Here is an 18,198-nt window from a genome sequence, read left to right as displayed (position 1 = left end):
TGAACGTCACGAAAATTGCACGATATTCGCGGTATCGTTCCTATCAGCCGTTATCACTTTCGCCGACGATACGTGTGTAAGCGTTTTCGCTGCGCTCTGACGCGCGGAGATCACGACTTATCGGCATGCACACGTTTCTCAACAGCAATCTGGCCGAACGATAAGGCCGATATCTTTTTCCGTAGCGCTCCTCGCTCGCCTCTTTATCCCGGAAGGTGGCCTTCGATGGCGCATAATTGAGCATCGTTTTTCGTTGCAAACCGACAGCCCTAACCCTCCCCTATATCTGGCTACTCAGTTTTCCCCGAGCACCCACTAAAACTGCATAATAAACGTAACCAGAAGAAAAAAATGCTGCTGATAAAAGCTTATTTACGAGATTCAAAGTCTGCAGAATTTGAACCGCATGGTGGTTTCGATTGTTCCTTTCCTTTTTTAACGCTCCACGGATCGTTAACCCCGGATTGTTGAAATTAATCAGTGTACTCCAAAATTAACCGTGTTTGTTTATATTCGATAAAACAAACTCGATCCGTGTGTTTGAATTATTCGTTTTAAGGAAAATACTCTGTCGGGGAGTCGAATTTGTCCGTCAACGATTCTACAGAGAAACGTTACTTCCGAATACCAAGGATCACCCCGACTCGCCTTGGAGTTGAAAAGAAACAAACGGAAATCTGTCATCGGTTCGCGGAAAAAGTCGACGCGGTTGGCCGCGGGTGGAAGGAGAAAGAAAGAGGCGCCGGCGCCAATATCAGCGCTCGGCAGGATGCTGCTTTTTATAATGGCGGGATGTGGCTCTTTTTGGCCTTTCAGCCTGCTGGCTTTCAGGCCCCTAACCAGCAGTGGCAGATAATGAACGAGGCAGCACCCTTGCGCGCCACCGACACCGGCAATTCTCTTCTCTCTATCCTCCCTCTTCGTCCGTCCCATTCTCTCGCGGGGCTCTATAACACCGTTTACTTCCTCTTCCGCCCTACCGCCCGGTCCCTACGGCCAACCCTCGGCTCACCTCGACCCACCGTGTCAACAGGTGGCCACGCGGATGCCACCTAACCAACCGGGTCTGCTCGCCTGGCCTCGACTGTCGATTCGATCCACCACGACCTCCTCTACCCACCGTACCGGGTCTGTTGACACCCATCCGCGCCAACACGCTTCCACGCAAACGACACCGCAGGAAAAAGCACGACGGGCAGGAAACGACACTCGCGTGACACGGCGCGATGCTAGATACGGGCCACGAGGAAAAGACCTCGCCGCGTTGCAACAGTTTCGTATGGACTTGCGAGCAGACACGAGTTAGATTTTTAAACGGGTACTCGAGGCGTCGAATATTTTTCAAATTGAAATTTCCTTCTGTAATCATGCTCAGAAGTTAAGGAAAATGATATCGAACGCGATTTAATTCCAGAGAACTGTCGACGAAGAAAGGAGAATGATGAAATATCGAAGAGGAAAACACAGTCACTTATAAATACAAGTTTCGCAGTGATAAACTTCTACTGTTTTCAATTATTCGATCCATCTTCATTAATTATCAGAAATAAATTACTCCTTAGGAATCATTTTTAAAGGAACAGTGGAAAAATTAGAGGAAATATAATTTCTCCATGGTCCGCCATACCTCATCTCTAATAAGCACACGATATTTCTATCATGTTCCAATAGGAATGTAACTCAACTTTCTCCTCGCCCGATGCATTAAAAAGCAATAAGCGAGCAATAACAGAAGCACATTTCGCACATCGAAACATCTCGTTGCAGGATAAAGTTCATCGTATAGAGTTCATCGGTCCGTTCGACTTTGAGGTACAAAGAGTCGATGATCTTCCGACACGTTCGAATCAAGACTCGACTACGCTCCGTATCAAGTTCAATAAATCCGTGTCAATAAACCTTTCGAATCGACTCGATTAGTAATCGAACCGGCCGTACAGAGTTTCTCTGATCGGTAAAACCACCGATCGATCTGGCCCGTTTGGAGACAAGAAAGAGAAAGAAGGACTTGGATGACAATTTCGAATCTGTCCGATCGAAGAAAGGCTTATCAGAGAGGCTGACACAGATGGGTGAAACGTCGCCATCGTCGGATAACGATAAGGTGTTTTTCAAAGCTTCGATGAATGTTTTCACGCGGATTCGCGCGAGAAGTTGCATCGCCGTTCAGATAAGTTGCATCGCGGAATATTGACAGACATCGCATCTTGACTTTTTAATTCGTTTCTTCGCGCCCCTCGTCGCCCCCTTGCCTAACGTCTTTCTTTTTCTTTTTCCCTCGCCCACAATCGCGCGCTTCAGCTTTCTCTCTTACACGCTGGAAAGCTTTCACTCCCGTGCCACCATCGTCTCTTCCTCGCTTTCTGCAACGATAATCGCGGCAAGACCGATACCCTCGCGGTGATCTCTGGGACAAGACAACAATGCAATCTGCACCGTCCGGGCGTTCGATCGTTGGAAAACACAGTCTCGTTATCGAATTGCGTTGCTACCAAAGGGCGAACACGAAAAACCGAAAAAAAAAAAAACACCACGATTTCCTTATCTCCGCCGATCCGTTCGACACCGCTGAAAGATCATCGAAATCAGGAAACCGTTTTACACTCGTCTCTTGCATACTTTTTCCAAAACACCGCCACGACGAGGGAGAGAACATTTTTCGATGCACCGTTCGCGGTCAACGGTGGAGGAGTTTGTCGAAAAAAAAGAAAGAGAGAGAGAGAGAAAGAAAAAACGGTCTACGAGAGAGTTGTTAGCCGTCGATAGGATATCAGTTGATGGTCAGCCGGACGGAGATAGCGGTAATGAGCGACGAGAGGAAAGTTTCCATCGGGCGAATAACCAGTAAAAGGAGTCGCGGCTGAAGGAGAAAGAGAGAGAAGAGGGAGGGAAACCAGGGAGACCGGATGATGGACTGATTACGCTCCACGGCCGAGATAGCAGCTCGATAGAGGAGAACTTCTACGAATTCCAAATTCACTTCCCGAACGTTCAGCGTGGACGCTCGGCGCCGTTCCACGTGATATCACGGACCTCGAAACTTTGACTACAAAAATTCCAGATGCTTAATCTCTGTTACAATACCGCGTACGTAGTACTCGTGGATAATAATTATAATTAACCACCGGTGGCTAAAAGGTCGGTGCATAAGGGGGTAATCGTCGTCGACCCTCGGCTCCGTTCCACTCGATACCCGGAAGTGAAAAGTTCCGCTAGAAAAATTGAATCTATTTAACCCAATTCCTAATTAATACAAAACTGAAAAGAAAAAGAAATACTTTGATTCAAGGAAACATGGAAAGCACGATCTCTGCACGCGATACCAAGAATAGATAACGATCTTTCGGTTTAATCACCGTGTATACCTAGCGTCGTTGAATTTACGGAAGGAACAAAAGGGGAACAATGACTCGAAACGACGTTTTGCTGCATTATTAAAGGGAAATGTCGCGATGCTCGTATCGGGGAAGCGAGGTAGTGGAGGGAAACGGTATGAAACGATGCGGCGGATTTGAAGTGGTCGCACGGTAAAGGGTTAGACGGGGCGCGTGGACAAACGCGGAATAACAAGAAAAGATCAGGACGAAGGGATGGTAAAAGGATCAAGGGAGATAGAAGTATCCCTGCCGAAAGTTAAAAGGGAATCCATCCATAAATAAGCTCGGCTCTGTACCGGGGGTTTTGCCTTGGCGAGCCGTGCAACGGCCACGGATCAGCGCGCGATCTCCAACGGAATAATAATGCGGGTAAAATAAAACCGCCAGCCTCCCCCTCGGAACACTCAGACAAGCTTACGCACCAGAAAGCTTGAACACGCGTCAACGTTGCCGGCGTACGTGTAACCTGTGCACACGAAGAACCCATATAATACCCCCATAGAGAGATGGGAAGATCAAACACTGAAATTACAGCATTGTGAGCATTCTTCTTGCGGCCACTCTTCTTCTTCTTCTTCTTCTTCTTTCTTTCATCTTCTTCTTCTTCTTCTTCTTCTTCGGCTTCGTCCGTTTCTTGTTCTTCTTCGAGTTTCTGCTCTTACCGATAACGGTCTCTCTTTCTCTCGGCCACACGCGGACGGCTATGTTTTACTTCTTCGTTCTTTGCCTATCGCCCCTCACCCTCGTTCGCATAAACACACACTTGCCGTGCCTGCATAAGGCTCCCTTTATTATCAAAAGCCGGATCGCGTGCATATTGCATCGGTGCACCGAGAGAAGAGAAAGACCGTTCCGTTGCATCTAGTCGTGTACCAACGCCAACTCGTAGCTGTGTAGCCAGCCTCGTTTACTCCTCCTACTTATTCTTCATCTCGGATCCCCTCTTAAAGGATACGATGACGTGTATCGGCGTTGCGGAAGCGTCCGTGAACAAATTTTCTCGCGAATCGCACGATATTGAAAATCTTTTCTTCTACCAACACAGTGGACAGTGGATAGATGTAAACGATGCAATTTAATCCTCGGATGGCGGACCATGGAGAGAAGCCGAAATTTTACACCGTTTCTTTAAGAATTATATTTCAGATTAATATCCTAATTATAAGTTCCAAATTATAAGAGTCTGTTCGAGGGTTAATGTTAACGGATCAACGAGTAGCGATGCATAAGGAGACAACGTTGAACGGTCCATCTGGTTCGAGGTGGGATATCTCGCAGGCATTCCTTCCCTTATCCGTGACGCGGAGAGGATGCTGACGCGGGCGTTTCTTTCGAGGACCGGTCACTTATGGCGATTTAACGGATTTAACGACCACACCTGCATCGATGCACTCCGGATTCTGCTCTTTTTCCGTGTAGCGAGCAAGCCGACCGATAAGAATCGGGCCGAACACTGTGAGAATCGACGAGGACGAGCTGCTACGAGAGGGCCGAGAGATCGATCGCTCGTCGTGCAGGCCGCGCCGCCAACGACGACGAGCAGGACGTGAAGGAGGAGGAAGAGGACGAGCAAGCAGCGTTTCCATCTCGCGGAATGCATTAAGCCGGACGACGTCCTCGCGAATGGAACCAAGTGAGCGGCACGCAGACGATTTTTAACCAGATAGCATTCTACCTCCACCTCCTCCTCATCTTCCTCCTCCCCTCCTACTCTTTCACTCTCCCTTTCTCTGTCTCTTTTCCTCCCTCCCGAAGACTCCCGCACATCCGACCAACCGCATCAAGCGAATGCATACGAACGAACCTGCGGAAAGAATAAACCCGCCATCCCCCCATCCTTGCATCGAACCGAAAACCTTCCTCTTTTTATTCAATTTTCAAAATTGTAACCGGCTTTCGTTTGAAATACTTGATTAACGTAATTAAGAATGTAACAGTGTGCATAATTATCTGAAATGAAAGTTGGAAAATTGATAGTTTCTCGTTTAAAACAACTGTTTTTCACACTGTCACCTGTTCGAACAGCGATGACCACCGAGTCGCTTTCGATTAATCCACCCCTACGCGACAAACGTCCGCAGACCTACGGATATCCGTCCGTGAAACATGTGCACCGAGTTTGCCTCGAGGGGGTTCAGAGACAGTTCACGAGGGGGTTGCTCTGTCGAAGAGAAATAAAGAAGGAGAGAATAATCCCAGACGATGGGGAGACTGATAAAACTACGAATGATAACGCAACCACCGACCCTCTTGTCCCCCACGTTTGCACCCACCGCACTGGCCCGTCTGTTTCTGACTATCCGCGATAATCTGTCGCGCGGACGACGCTGACTCGATCCTCTCGCATGGAAATACATATCATGGATGGATTTTCGTGTTAAATAAAATTCAGCTTAAATCAACGACCGAAAGTAAAGGTTTGAAATACCAAGAAAAGTTCACGGTATAATAGCACGGTCTTTCGATCAATTCGAAACGCGATGCCATATCATCGAGCCTGGTCCCACGATATTCACCGTTGATACGCGGTCTCGCGTCAACACCAATAAACGTAGCGAAACGTCAGGAAAAGGGGGGACCAACGGTAGAACAGTCAGTCCATCGATACGAGTGCTGCTCGCCTTGGCAAGCAAAGCGGCATGATTTTCCCCGGAACGGACACCGGAACGATCCTTATCGACGTATCCCCGCCAGAGAGATCGTAGTCTCGAATCAAAGCGGTTTAGCAACGGTTTACACAGGTACGTACAGCAAACGTGTAAAGGTAAAGCGGTCGCGCGGCGACGTGTGGTGCATCTTCTTACAAGTCGACGAGAAGACAGTAGTCCTTTCTCGTGAGAGATTCGCCATCGATAACGAACGAAACCCCGCGAGGTGCATCTACGTATGTACACTACCGTTCACAAGTATATGAAATTTGGATAATTTGGAAATTTCTATTGGAATTGAAAAATAACAATGCACGATCAACGAGTGACTCCCTCTCGAAAGGATTAATTAATAGTTAATGAAATTCTGTTTCTCCCTTTGAAACACTACGACGAAGACCGAACGAATAATTAGTATTTTAATTAATTCGGCCTAGAATTTCACGAACGGAATGGTATAAAATTCTTTCGACTCGGTTTTAGTGTTCGTGTTACATACCAAAGAGTCAGTCACCGTATTCACTTACAATCGGAGACGTTCGTGAGCACACCTTAAGAGAAGAACCGTTCAAACAGCAAAGCGAAACGGCAGTGAAGAGTAAAGAGCGAGAGAGGGAGATGTAAAGAAAAAAGAAAGGAATCGTGGAGCAATAGAAGAGAGAATAGTAGCCGGAGAATAGACGCGAAGCTTGCTTCTCTCTCTCTCTCTCTCTCTTTCTGTTAGAGCTAACGCTCTCGACACGCTTGCTAATATCGACGATAAGATCGAGGCTGGTGCATGTCGATGCCGTGGTAGAAAGAAGCGACGAGAAGCGCGAGTGTACGTTTACTCGCGAGCCAACACGGTCGCGGAACGGAGCGGTGAGATCGACGACGTGGGACGCGAAGCTGACACCTCTATACAACCGGCCAACGTTCCATCTAATTAACGCCCTGGCCGCGTGCAACAGCCACGTTGTCAAAATAACACGGCGATCGGTCTTGCCGATCGACACTGACACGCACCATTAACGCTTCTATCGGGTTAGATCGATTAGAAGGCTGCTCTGGCCCCCGTAGCGAATCGTTTGCGAAATACCTGATAATCGAACGCCCTTATGCAAATAACCTGCTCCTTTTCTCATGCTTCGACGAACTTGGCAAATCGAATTTGCTTTTACGCCAAACACTTTGGCTAACAGCTTCCTGACCAAGATCTTATTATACTATCTCCGCTTCGAATATCTTTTTCTCCCGTTACGGGGAAAATATCGATGTCGCACAGATGTACAGTTAGCCATTTCGTTGAATTAAATTCGATAACGATCTGATCGCGAGGTGTTTGCGATACAGCCGTGAAATCGCTGTTGTCCCGGACGGTAGGACAATTTGTCTTTTCCTTCTCCTCGAACGATGCCTAATATCAATTTCTCAGCGAAGACTGATTACGTTGAACCCACGCGATCCGTCTCGTCTGTTTCTCGTTCCCATCCCATCGCATCCCATCCCATACCGCGACACGTCATTCCGAGGCTCGTCGAACGAGCGGGTGTTCGAAGTGCGAGAACACGTGGGTGGCTACGAGGAGCGCGGACCGCGAAGAGGGGACGGAAAGAGGCGAGAGAGAGGAGTTGAGAAGGAGGAGCCCGAGACGCGAGAAAGTCGAATAGAGAAGGAGGACATTTAAGAAAAGATCGAGGAGCGGCATCACCTCGTTTCACCTTCTTATCTATGCATCTTCGCGACGGGACACCCTCGTGTGCGTGAGTTCTCGAACGCGGCGAAGAGGAGCGCGGACCGTGTCAGCCTCGCGACGCCTTCGCGCCTCCGACGTAACAAGACTAAACAGACGATTTTACGATCGATATATCGAGGAAAAACATCAGCTGCGATCGAATCATTTTATCCTCGATGCAACCTACGAAACCGTGACGCGATCGTACCATTTGTTCCGCGCTTTTAATAACGAAACTTCCTAGTTAACTCTTATAATAAGCTAAAGTAACGCCACGACATGACGTACAACAGGCGTCGCGAAGCGGAATACTGAATGCAACAACTGAACTTTCTAACATCTAGCGAGAGTAAAGGAAAGACGAGATAGGAGATCTGAAACAGAGAAGAGAATCGCGTGACGACAATTATCCGTAGGGTTCGCGTTCAAGTACAATGCGACTGACAAGCCTGTACGGTGAACGAGGAAGAACGACACTGCTGCATCGTCGACGATGAAGAGGGACAGGGAGAGGAGTTTGTAAACCGGCTGTGTGGAAGGTGTTTGCCGAGCAAATACGAGCAGGCAATTAGGTCTCTTCAGACACGGGCTGCGCGCGCGTGCCGTTGTTTGTCCGGCTAAACAAGATATTATTACAGAGCTGCTTGAACACGGAGACGAGCGTAGATCTCACCCCCGGCCTCTCTGTATCGCTTCCAGAAACAAATAAGCGACCTGACGCGTTTACGGTGCTCGTAAACTTTACACCGATCGCCCACGCCGACAATTTCGCGGTGAAACGGTACGATTTTCGCGATAAAATCGCGTCCGAGCTATGCGGTGACACGCGTTTCTCCCTCGAAATTCGAGCAACGTTTCGTTTGAAAATTTCTAATACCGATACGGATGAGAAACTTGGAAGAAACGGGTCATTTTGTTCCCCGACACGAGAGGGAAGTTGACGCGTATTGTATGGAGAGGGACACGGTGTTTGTTCGATCGGACAGCCTTCGCTCGTGGTTTAATTGCCATCGAAAGGTCGTCCTTAATTTCACGTTATCTCGATCGAGAGAATTCGAGGCCGATACCGCGACCAAATGACCGAGGCGCCACTCTTATCTGAAGAGGCACGGATAAGGCCGATGATTGAGGAGGAAAGGAGCACTCGAGATACCTCAGCGTCGGCGAGGAACCAGCAGACTCGGAGGGAAAAAGGTCGAAATTGTTGAGAAATGACACACCCGTCCAAGCATCATCGTTGGAACAGAACGTTCATTGTTCAACAAATTCGATGCTAACGATTATTAAATAAAAAATAATTAAATATTTCGTTGGTACACGAAAAGAAAGGAACCTGCAGACTCGGAGGGAAAAAGGTCGAAATTGTTGAGAAATGACACGCGTCCAAGCATCATCGTTGGAAAAGAATGTTCATTATTCAACAAATTTGATGCTAACGATTATTAAATAAAGAATAATTAAATGTTTCTTTGTTACACGAAAAAAGAAAAAACCTGAGAAAATACGGTCTTTCGAGGGTTAACACCTACTGATACGTTACTCCTCCTTCGCTGATATCTCATTCCGTGGATCAACGTGTCAGGAATAAAAAGGAAGCCACGTATCGCGGCGAATCGTTCGCGAAATACTCCAGTTGCGAAAGCGGGACAATTATCTGATCCGACCGCGAACAACGAAACAACGGCCAAATCGTTCTGGCCGAGATCAGATGCGATCTGTACGTTGCGCCTCCACCCCTCTTCGCCCCCTCGACACGAGAAGAAGAAACTTTCGTTGTTCCGATCAGTTAACGCTAATGAGCGATATATTTGGAAGACTGGCGAAACGGGCCACCGCAGCATACACCTTTCCCGAAACGGTACACTTTAATTTCGTCACTCGTCCATGCGTTGCGCTTGGTCAGCCGGCGACAATTTTAATTAACGATTCCGTCTTTTGTAACGGCATTAAAGAGAGAATCGAGCAATTCTGATTTATTAGAAAAATTATCAAATTTTCGTAATTAACTCGTCTAATCCAAAAGGATAGAAGAAGAGTAGTATTCTCGTATAGTTGTTCCCAGTATTCGCGAGTGGTATGAACGCGATAAATCGAGTTCGATTTATTTTCCCTACGTATAGATTCTCGTATGCATTCCGTGAACACGTAGCATTCCCTATTACCGTTGTCTCTAGCCTCCTGGCGGCGGTTTTTAGGGCCCAGATACCAGACAGATTAGCCTGGCCACGAAGCGTCTGCGTTTTCTCAAGTCTTCAGATAAAACGGACGGCACGAGCAAGGGTAAGCTGCCCGGCTCGTCGTTTCTCGCCTCTGATCGCGATACATGCGTGTATACACGCGAGCGTGGATGCAAAATACTCGTTCGTATTTGCATAACGGGCCAGAAAATTAATTAGCAAAATAATTTTCAATCCTTCGATAAATCGTGTTCCCAATGAGAAACTTAACCGTTCGAACGGTCGCACAGATGATCTGATTTGTATTTAAAAGCAACGGGCGATATCAGGGGCGAAAGAAAGCGTGCGATAAGGCGCGTACAAACGCAGATACAGCTTATTGTTTCGAAACTGCGAACGAGATTATTCGTATCCACGCGCGTCGCTCGACAGAGAGCTCTGTCGATTAGTCGCGTCGCGATGCTTTTGATCGGCGGATCGTACAAACGTGACGGTCCGCAGGTTAAAATCTCCTATCACTGGCTATCAGCTCATTACGCTAATATTCACTCGGAATGCCATACCGATACCGTATCTCGATCGTGCCTCTTGCGATTTGCACAGAACCTTTTTGCGCTCCGTATCGTGTCCGCGCAAACACGTATACATATACACAGGAGCGTGTGTGTATAGGTTGAGGTCGTGCCATTTTTGGAGCTGCCGTTTCGACCATTTCCAATACGAGCACTTTCGTGAAATCATATCCGCAACTGCAATCGCGGCCCCGGCTTATCGGCTCTGATTTCGCTGGAACACGGTGTGTGCCAACCTCCATCGGCGAGTTAAATACTTTCCACTTTCCACGATTCTCTGAAACTCTTTCCCATCGATGATGATTTTTTTTTTTTCTTCTTATTCCCATCGAGATACTTGCACCTCTAACCCTCGCATTAACACTTCCGACGATAGCGCATATTTCATGGAATCAATGCTTCTAAGATCGTTCGAAATTTCTCCCTGTATATGTCGAAAGGAGATTATCGAGCATTTTTCAAACGGCAGCTAATACACGAGACGATGAACGGAAATAAACTGAAGAATGCTGACGCAAAATGTTACGTATCGAAATCACGAATACGTGACGCAAAACGAACTCGTTCGTTCCTCGATTGCCAACGCGTCGACTGGTGAAAATGAAAATGAAAAATTACAATGAAAATTTCTCACTCTCGATGGTACACGATTTTTGAAATATAAACGAATTCCTTCGAATTTCACGGCTATGGTCACCTCCCTAAAAGGGTTGAACAGCGTTAACCGTGAACAAAGAGTTACTTTATTAAACATATAGAATAACCCAGAAACGTTCGAAAAGGAGAAGAGTATCTCGACGCTCTTCAGCTTAACACGAAACACGTGTCGTCCGGATCAGCCGCGTTCCCACCACGAATCTATTAAACCTTATCAAGGGTAGACTATCGAAAAGTTCTCGGAACAAACGGCGCGCAACCGCGTAGCGGATCAGGGGGACAACGATGAGGAGGGAAAAAAGCATCGAAGGGACAAGCGAGGGAGAAGAAAGAAGAGCAACTTGTGCCCGGCATCGGGTAGGTACATCGTGGTTATCGGCGTAAAGCCGCGTTTTACACGCGTGTAAAGCTGGTACGAAGAGTGGTTGACACCGAGAGCAGAAGCGAAGGAGAGGCGAGGCAGCAAAGGGAAGAAGAGTCTCCCGGGGTAAAAGAGTAGAGGCAACAACACATGGATATATACGGTGACGCATACATAGAGAAACGGGATAAGGGAGAGAGAAAGAGAAGTCGCAGACACCATTCCAACGATGCCAGGGCCGTGTCGTAACAGGCTGGAGTGACACCACAATGCGGTGTAGCAATTTGTAGGCTCGCCCTTCGTCCTTCCTCCCCGGTGTCTCCACTACGGCCTCCACCGGCCGCCTGTGCCTCTTCCTCCCGTTGTATTTATGAGCCGAGCCGAGAGAACGCCTGTATCGGTTGCTCTCGCGCGCGGCTAAAGGCAGGAAGGACGATACGAAAGGAGCGTGCAGAGGACCGATGGACGAGCAACGAACAGGACGAACGAGATACCGCGGGGCTAGAGGAAAGAGAGAAAAGCAGGAGAACGCAGGGATGAAGCTGAAGAAGGTGGGATCGAGAGAAGAAGGGCCTAACTAGACGAGATCAACCAGACGATAGTTCGTCTGTTCGTTCGTTGTCTTCGCGACGAAGAAGAAGACACGAGGGTGAGGGCGAAAGACGAAAGAAGGTGGACCGAACCAACGAATCTTGGAGTGAACGAGGAAAACAAGAGGGATAGAGAAGACTCGGAGAGACATCCGCACCGGGTTGGATTCATGCGTTTGCGCGGAATAAGGGACCCGGGTGGAGAAGATAAGGGACGACGCTGATGGTCCTTCTCCTTCTTCTTCTTCTTCTCTTCCTTCTACTCTCTGTTTATTCTTCTTGTTCCTGTTAGTTTCTCGGTTCGCTTCTTCCAGCTTTTCTCCTCTTCCCTTTCACGTCACCCGCTCATTGCACACACACCGTCCGGCCGATCGACACTGATAGCCGCAACGACTGTTCGCGGATAACCAACCACAGCCACGGAATTTGCGACTTCGCTTTTGTGCCCTTCGTTCAGGGGGATCGAACCGCGAGGAAAGAAGCGTGCCCCTTTGTGGCCGATAGATTCGACCACGAGATTTCGCCAAATCTTCGTTGGTCGAATTGAATTCCTACGGACGACCGACTAGAACCCTCGAGTACCCTCGTAATTAAACGATCCTCGACGAAACGTTTCTAAATTCGTAGAAGTATTTTGAAAGTAGCGAAGAGAAGATGCGATCTGTTCATCTGTCCAGGGATTTTATAAGTAATCTTAAGCATTTAACAAGAAATTGAAGAAAATTCAATTCGTTTTGATTATCATAAACAGAAGAGACAAGGAGAAAGAAGCGTGCCGTTATCGAGGTGGAAGTATCTAGAGGAGCTACAGGTTCGGGTAGAAAAGCGAGAAGGACCCGTGTGGAGAGATAGGCGCGGCCAAAGTATTAGCGCGTCGACAACGATTACAACGAGAACAGAGCCGCGAAAGCGAACAAGATGAGACCAACTACTCCTCCTCCGAACCTCGCCAAGATCATCGGCTCTCCCGACGAAACGAGCCGATGCTTCGCGCAGATATTATTTACGGTGAACACGATTCAATAAAACATTCTATAAAATCATTGGTTATTAATTTGACGGCTGCTCGCGGCAGGGGGTGATTGCTGCCTCTCCACAGGGTACCTTTTATCCCTGGCATCGTCGATTACCGACAAGATACAAACGAGACCCGGCCGCCTCTCGGTCGAACGCGTAGCCACGACCCTTTACCACGCGATCCGATAAATGCGAACGAATACGATAGGTTTTCAACGGAAAATAATCGGGATCGAGCCAGGCAACCGATGTTTCTGCCTATTGACGCGATGCGTCGCGTCCTTGCCTTTTTCGCTTCAACGATTCTCTTCGAAATAAATCTTCAGAAAATTTCATCGGGTTAAATCCTCGAACGACGGACCATGGAGAGAGACTCAATTTTAATATAATTTTACATTGTTTCTTTCAAAATTATCCTTCTAATCTATGAAACTCTGTGGTTAAAAATTGTATACATTTTGCAAGTTTGGGTCACGATTGACCCAGGCTACGCTGTTCAAGGGTTAACTATCAGTGGTGAACCGTTTGAAAGACAACGTTGGCGAAAGGATCGGATTGCAGCGAATCCAGCTAAATCGTTATTAAACTAATGATTTCCTAATCCTTTTACGATCAAGGTATCCCAGCGAATTCCTCGAAGGAGGAATTGGCCAGTAATAAGGGAGCCCAGCGATGATGCGGCGATATCCAAAAAGGTAAAACAGTTTTACTAGATATTCTCGCGAGGATAAAACAAGCCTTCTGTAGCGCGAGGATTTCCCCATTTCCCGTTTGCGACTAAGAAAAAACACGAACCGACTCGATAAAAGAGCCGTCACGTCGATTATCTTCGAATCCCTTATCACAAGACTCGCCGCGAACAGCGTGCCTCTTTCGCGAATCAAGTATCTGCTTTTGCGAATATTCGCAAACCGCGCAATCGCTCCGAAGCGTGTTTTAGATTCCTTTCGCGACGATAAACGAAGAGATAGCTTAATCTTTGAGCCAATCGCGTTTTACCGTCGCGAATTTTAAGCGCGTTCGCTGAGCGAGTAAACTTTTGTTTGAAATCATCGATTGTGAGCTCTAGTTATTGTTATTCAACATTTAATTAATACTCTAAAAAATCCATGGGCCGGTGATCCAAAACGAGACTCAAGCTGACCACCTTTGCCTCAGCTCCTTATTAACTCAATTACCGGTGCTGCTTCTAATTAGGAGCCAGACGCGTGCTACCCATATTCGCGATAATTACCGAGACGTTAATTCGTTCAAAGAATGAAAAAAATTAACCAGGACAGCCTGGTGGTGTTATACGAAAGCGCGCGCAGATCGGACGTGAAAAACGGTTAATAAACGCGAATCGCATCGTGAAAACGTAAGAGGAGAATAATAAGAAGAAAGACAGCCGGTTCGACGAGTCGTAGCCACGTGAAAGTGGCCGGCGACTTTCGTGATCGCGAACCACGTGATACCAGGGCAGGACACAAGGGCGGCGAGGGACGAAGGATCCCGCCGGAATCGGCACCGCGATCTCGTCTGGCCTCGATCGTTTTACGCTGAGATCGATACGAATTCGTGAGCGGAACCGGCCCGGCTCCGTGAGCCACGATCCGCGCGCACCACCATGTTTGTCGATACCATCGACGGGAACCATGGAAGTCAATGGCTTTAATTGGTGACCAAAGGGGCGACAAACAGTGTCGCGAATCGTTGAAAGAGAATTCACGATTACGAGGATATTTGAAACATCCCTTAAAATAAATAATAATTCAAACATTGTATCGAAGCGATTTTTCGATATCTTATCAAGAATGTTGCCTTTCCCGCAGAATACTAGAAAGAAAGTTCCGAATTGTCCCGCTAGAGAGCCTTCCGTCATGCCCTACGATTTGTGACGTATGTACGCCTACTCCGATTCCAATAACGCATAAATATTGAAATGAAATGACAGGATGACTAAATTCAATGTAGACTTTAAAAAAAATACGTCGATGCACTGGGTACAGTACACTAAATGATAGTTTTTGAAGGAAACTTTCTATCGGTATTGTGCAGAAGTGAAATTCAAAGGTTTTTGTAACACTGACGTACGCACGCGGTTGAGCGCTTCTGCGTGGTCGACCACGTGATCCGAGAGAACCGAGAAAGGTCAGCTGACAACAACGAACCTATTTGTCGTTACGATACTTTCTCATTAGAGTTTAATTGTATGCCCAAACCCTTTCGTATAATAGGTAAATAATTCCTATCTCACAAATAACTACGAAAGTAGTCGACGAAAGTTCCCGCCAATAGGAGATCGTAGTCGAACGGTGATTGGTCCGCCATCTTGGCAACCGTTTGACACGACAAAAAGGCGGAAAACTGATTGTACGCGTGGAAATTACATGCAACTCGATTTAATCGAGTGAGTTTTTCACGATACGGTAAACGGTGAATTGAAACGCGGTCTGACAAGCAAAGACGCCCAATCACCTGTCAAGCAACGTGGCGGCCGGTTAAAAGCACGCCGTCGAGAAACCCGTTTTTCCGGGTATCTCGTTGTGTACGACAAACACCATTTAACACGTATTACGCGACACAAGAACATACGGAAAAACGAAAGAAAGCGGTTAATGACGGGATAGAAGAAATATAGGAAAACACATTGGATACGACTCACGTTTCAGTGGTTTTGGGTTGCTCTGCTTGCGACGTGACATCCTCTGCGTTCTGCCATCACCAAATCAGCATCGACATGCTTGACATCGTTGCAGGTATGAGCGAGTAGACGAAATTTGCCCTTCCCAGGTCGAGGTGATGTCGTTGACATATAACAGATGACACAGCACACGCAACGAAATGGGTGTTAGACGAAACAGGTTGGATACGGGGGACGACAAAGCCAAGACAGGGATTAAAAAGCAAACAACGAACACTTCGCGAGGCACATATAACCGTTTCCCGATCACCGGACAATTCTACGTCACTGACAAACGCTATTTCTCGTTTGAACGGATACGGACCGTTTCAAGCGTTCTCCTTTTGTCTCCCTCGCCCGCGTTTAGAGCCGGTTTGCGTGTTTATCACGCATAAGAAACGATGAATAACGCGTACACGCACTACCACACCTCTAACCGCGGCGGCTGTCAGCGAGCAACTAAACATACGCGAACCAAACACCCCCCACTCCCGCGCCCGCAGCGTGACTACGCGAAACGGAGTGGGGCTATTGGAGAGTGGGTAGGCTCCGCCCACTACTCGCGCTCTGTTTTCAATAGCGGGAAATTTTAAACGATACTTCTACCGGCTGAAAAATTACTTAACATTCCAGATGGCAGTAGTGTACCGATAGGCAGGACATTGATTTATCCATATTTTAAATTGTAAAAATACAAACATTTGTCAAATATTCAAGAAGAAAATAGTTCATTCTTAAATAATTCTAACATTTGTTCTTCGTTAAACTTTTAACACAACAATTGAATAAGAACACATTTTTAAATAATACATGCTTAACGTTCACGGAAGGATTGTTGCATGTATATAGCGCACTTATATTACTAGACTATTATGTTTAAGGAAATTATTTATCTTCCATCTTCTATTATCTCTAGCTTTTTTACGAATGAACTGTTTGATTATATGAGTGGCCGTCATATCATGTTATGAGTGACCGAATATCATTATTTTGGAGTAATTAATTCAATAATCTGAAACGTTGTGCAAATCTTATGTTTATATTTTTTAATTTTATATCACTACACAATTTTAAAATAGTTATACCAGAGCCGTCTGACGATAGTCGGAGTAATTGATTATGCAAATAAAAAAATTACTTTTCTCGTAAATGAAGTAACTACTACTGCCATCTGATGGCTAAATAAAACTTAAATTAACATTTCATTACTTCCATGTTTTGTTGCTAGATCGCGCAAGCAGTACCATTTTCGGAACGCGTCAAAATCGAAGTATTTTAAATTCTAAGGTCAATAGTATAAACAACCTTGCATTTTTTAGGCTTGTTTCATCTTTGTTAAATAATTGTAGCGTTTCAAAACTATTACTATCATCTATAAATGTCTTGTTATTTTTCTGACGGTCGATATTAAAGCATACTGCATTACTTATTGAAAGTACATAGAACCTTCATAAACCGTAGTTAACAATGACACCATTTACACTGACTAAAATTTACTTTAATTTAAAAATTGCTTTTGGACGTGTTACCTGTTTTGTCATTGTAATTCGACTACTTCTAATAAATCCTTCATTTACTTCTCACTAAATGCATCAACCCAGCAAGTTTACACTTGTTTACATAAGTGTCACATTGCCAAATCCAACCGAATACCTTCATCGCCTTGGAAATCATTCTGTTAAGCTTACAGTTTCCGTACAAAACATTTTTATCTTCCATGTTTGTTTACTAAAAGTATTCCCCTTTCGATGAAATTTTCACGTGGCACCGTTTCTGTTCAAACGTAAACAAGTCAAAGACCAATTATTTCCGCCACTGGTGCCGATACGTGCTATTTTTATACCAACCACCAGACCAAATACGGACGATGCATCGAATGTACCCACGATCGAGTCACAAACGGTTCAGCACAAAGGTTGTGTCCCATTTAAACCAGCATCATTTCGAACCAAGTGTCGTGTTTACACGATACTCTCCGTGAAGGGCTTTGACTCGAATTAATCTTGGACACGCCCCACGTTTACAATAACGAAATGTTTTCGTACAGAGACTACGCATGATTTCTAATAACTTGATTTCATAAAATGAACGCTGATTGATTCGAAAACGACCGCCAGAAATAAAACGATCGAATTTTAAATGATGCATTCACCGGACGAGATACTTGTAATTCTATCGAAGAGCTACTCGAAGGTCGGGCAAAGGAAGAGACACTGATCAACGAAGAAAGGAGTGTAGAAAAGAGAAGAAGATGGCCACAGGAAGGAACGAACAGGTATTATGTGTTTTAGTATTGCAATAACGTAACCGAATTGAAAAACAGCATATGTATTCCAATCATCCAGCCGTCAAACGATCATCATTTTTCATGGACGATAATACTTTTTCTGAAATTAATGGTCGTTGAATAATTTAGCATCGCG

At 46.1% G+C, this 18,198-nt stretch overlaps 1 protein-coding gene across 1 annotated transcript in view; it reads right to left on the bottom strand.

The window, feature by feature from the left end:
- Positions 1–16,246, bottom strand: part of LOC114875932 (zinc finger protein ush) — a 115,954-nt gene extending 99,708 nt beyond the window's left edge. Inside the window, exon 1 of the mRNA XM_029186800.2 lies at positions 15,758–16,246. Within this exon, the coding sequence (XP_029042633.1) occupies positions 15,758–15,797 (40 nt within the window). The 5' untranslated portion in view covers positions 15,798–16,246. The remainder of the gene's footprint in view (positions 1–15,757) is intronic.
- Between the last annotated feature and the right edge of the window lie 1,952 nt (positions 16,247–18,198).

Source organism: Osmia bicornis, chromosome 11 (genome assembly GCF_907164935.1).
Source record: "Osmia bicornis bicornis chromosome 11, iOsmBic2.1, whole genome shotgun sequence".
In the NCBI taxonomy this organism is placed as follows: Eukaryota; Metazoa; Arthropoda; class Insecta; order Hymenoptera; family Megachilidae; genus Osmia; species Osmia bicornis.
This window is presented reverse-complemented; position numbering and strand designations above follow the sequence as displayed.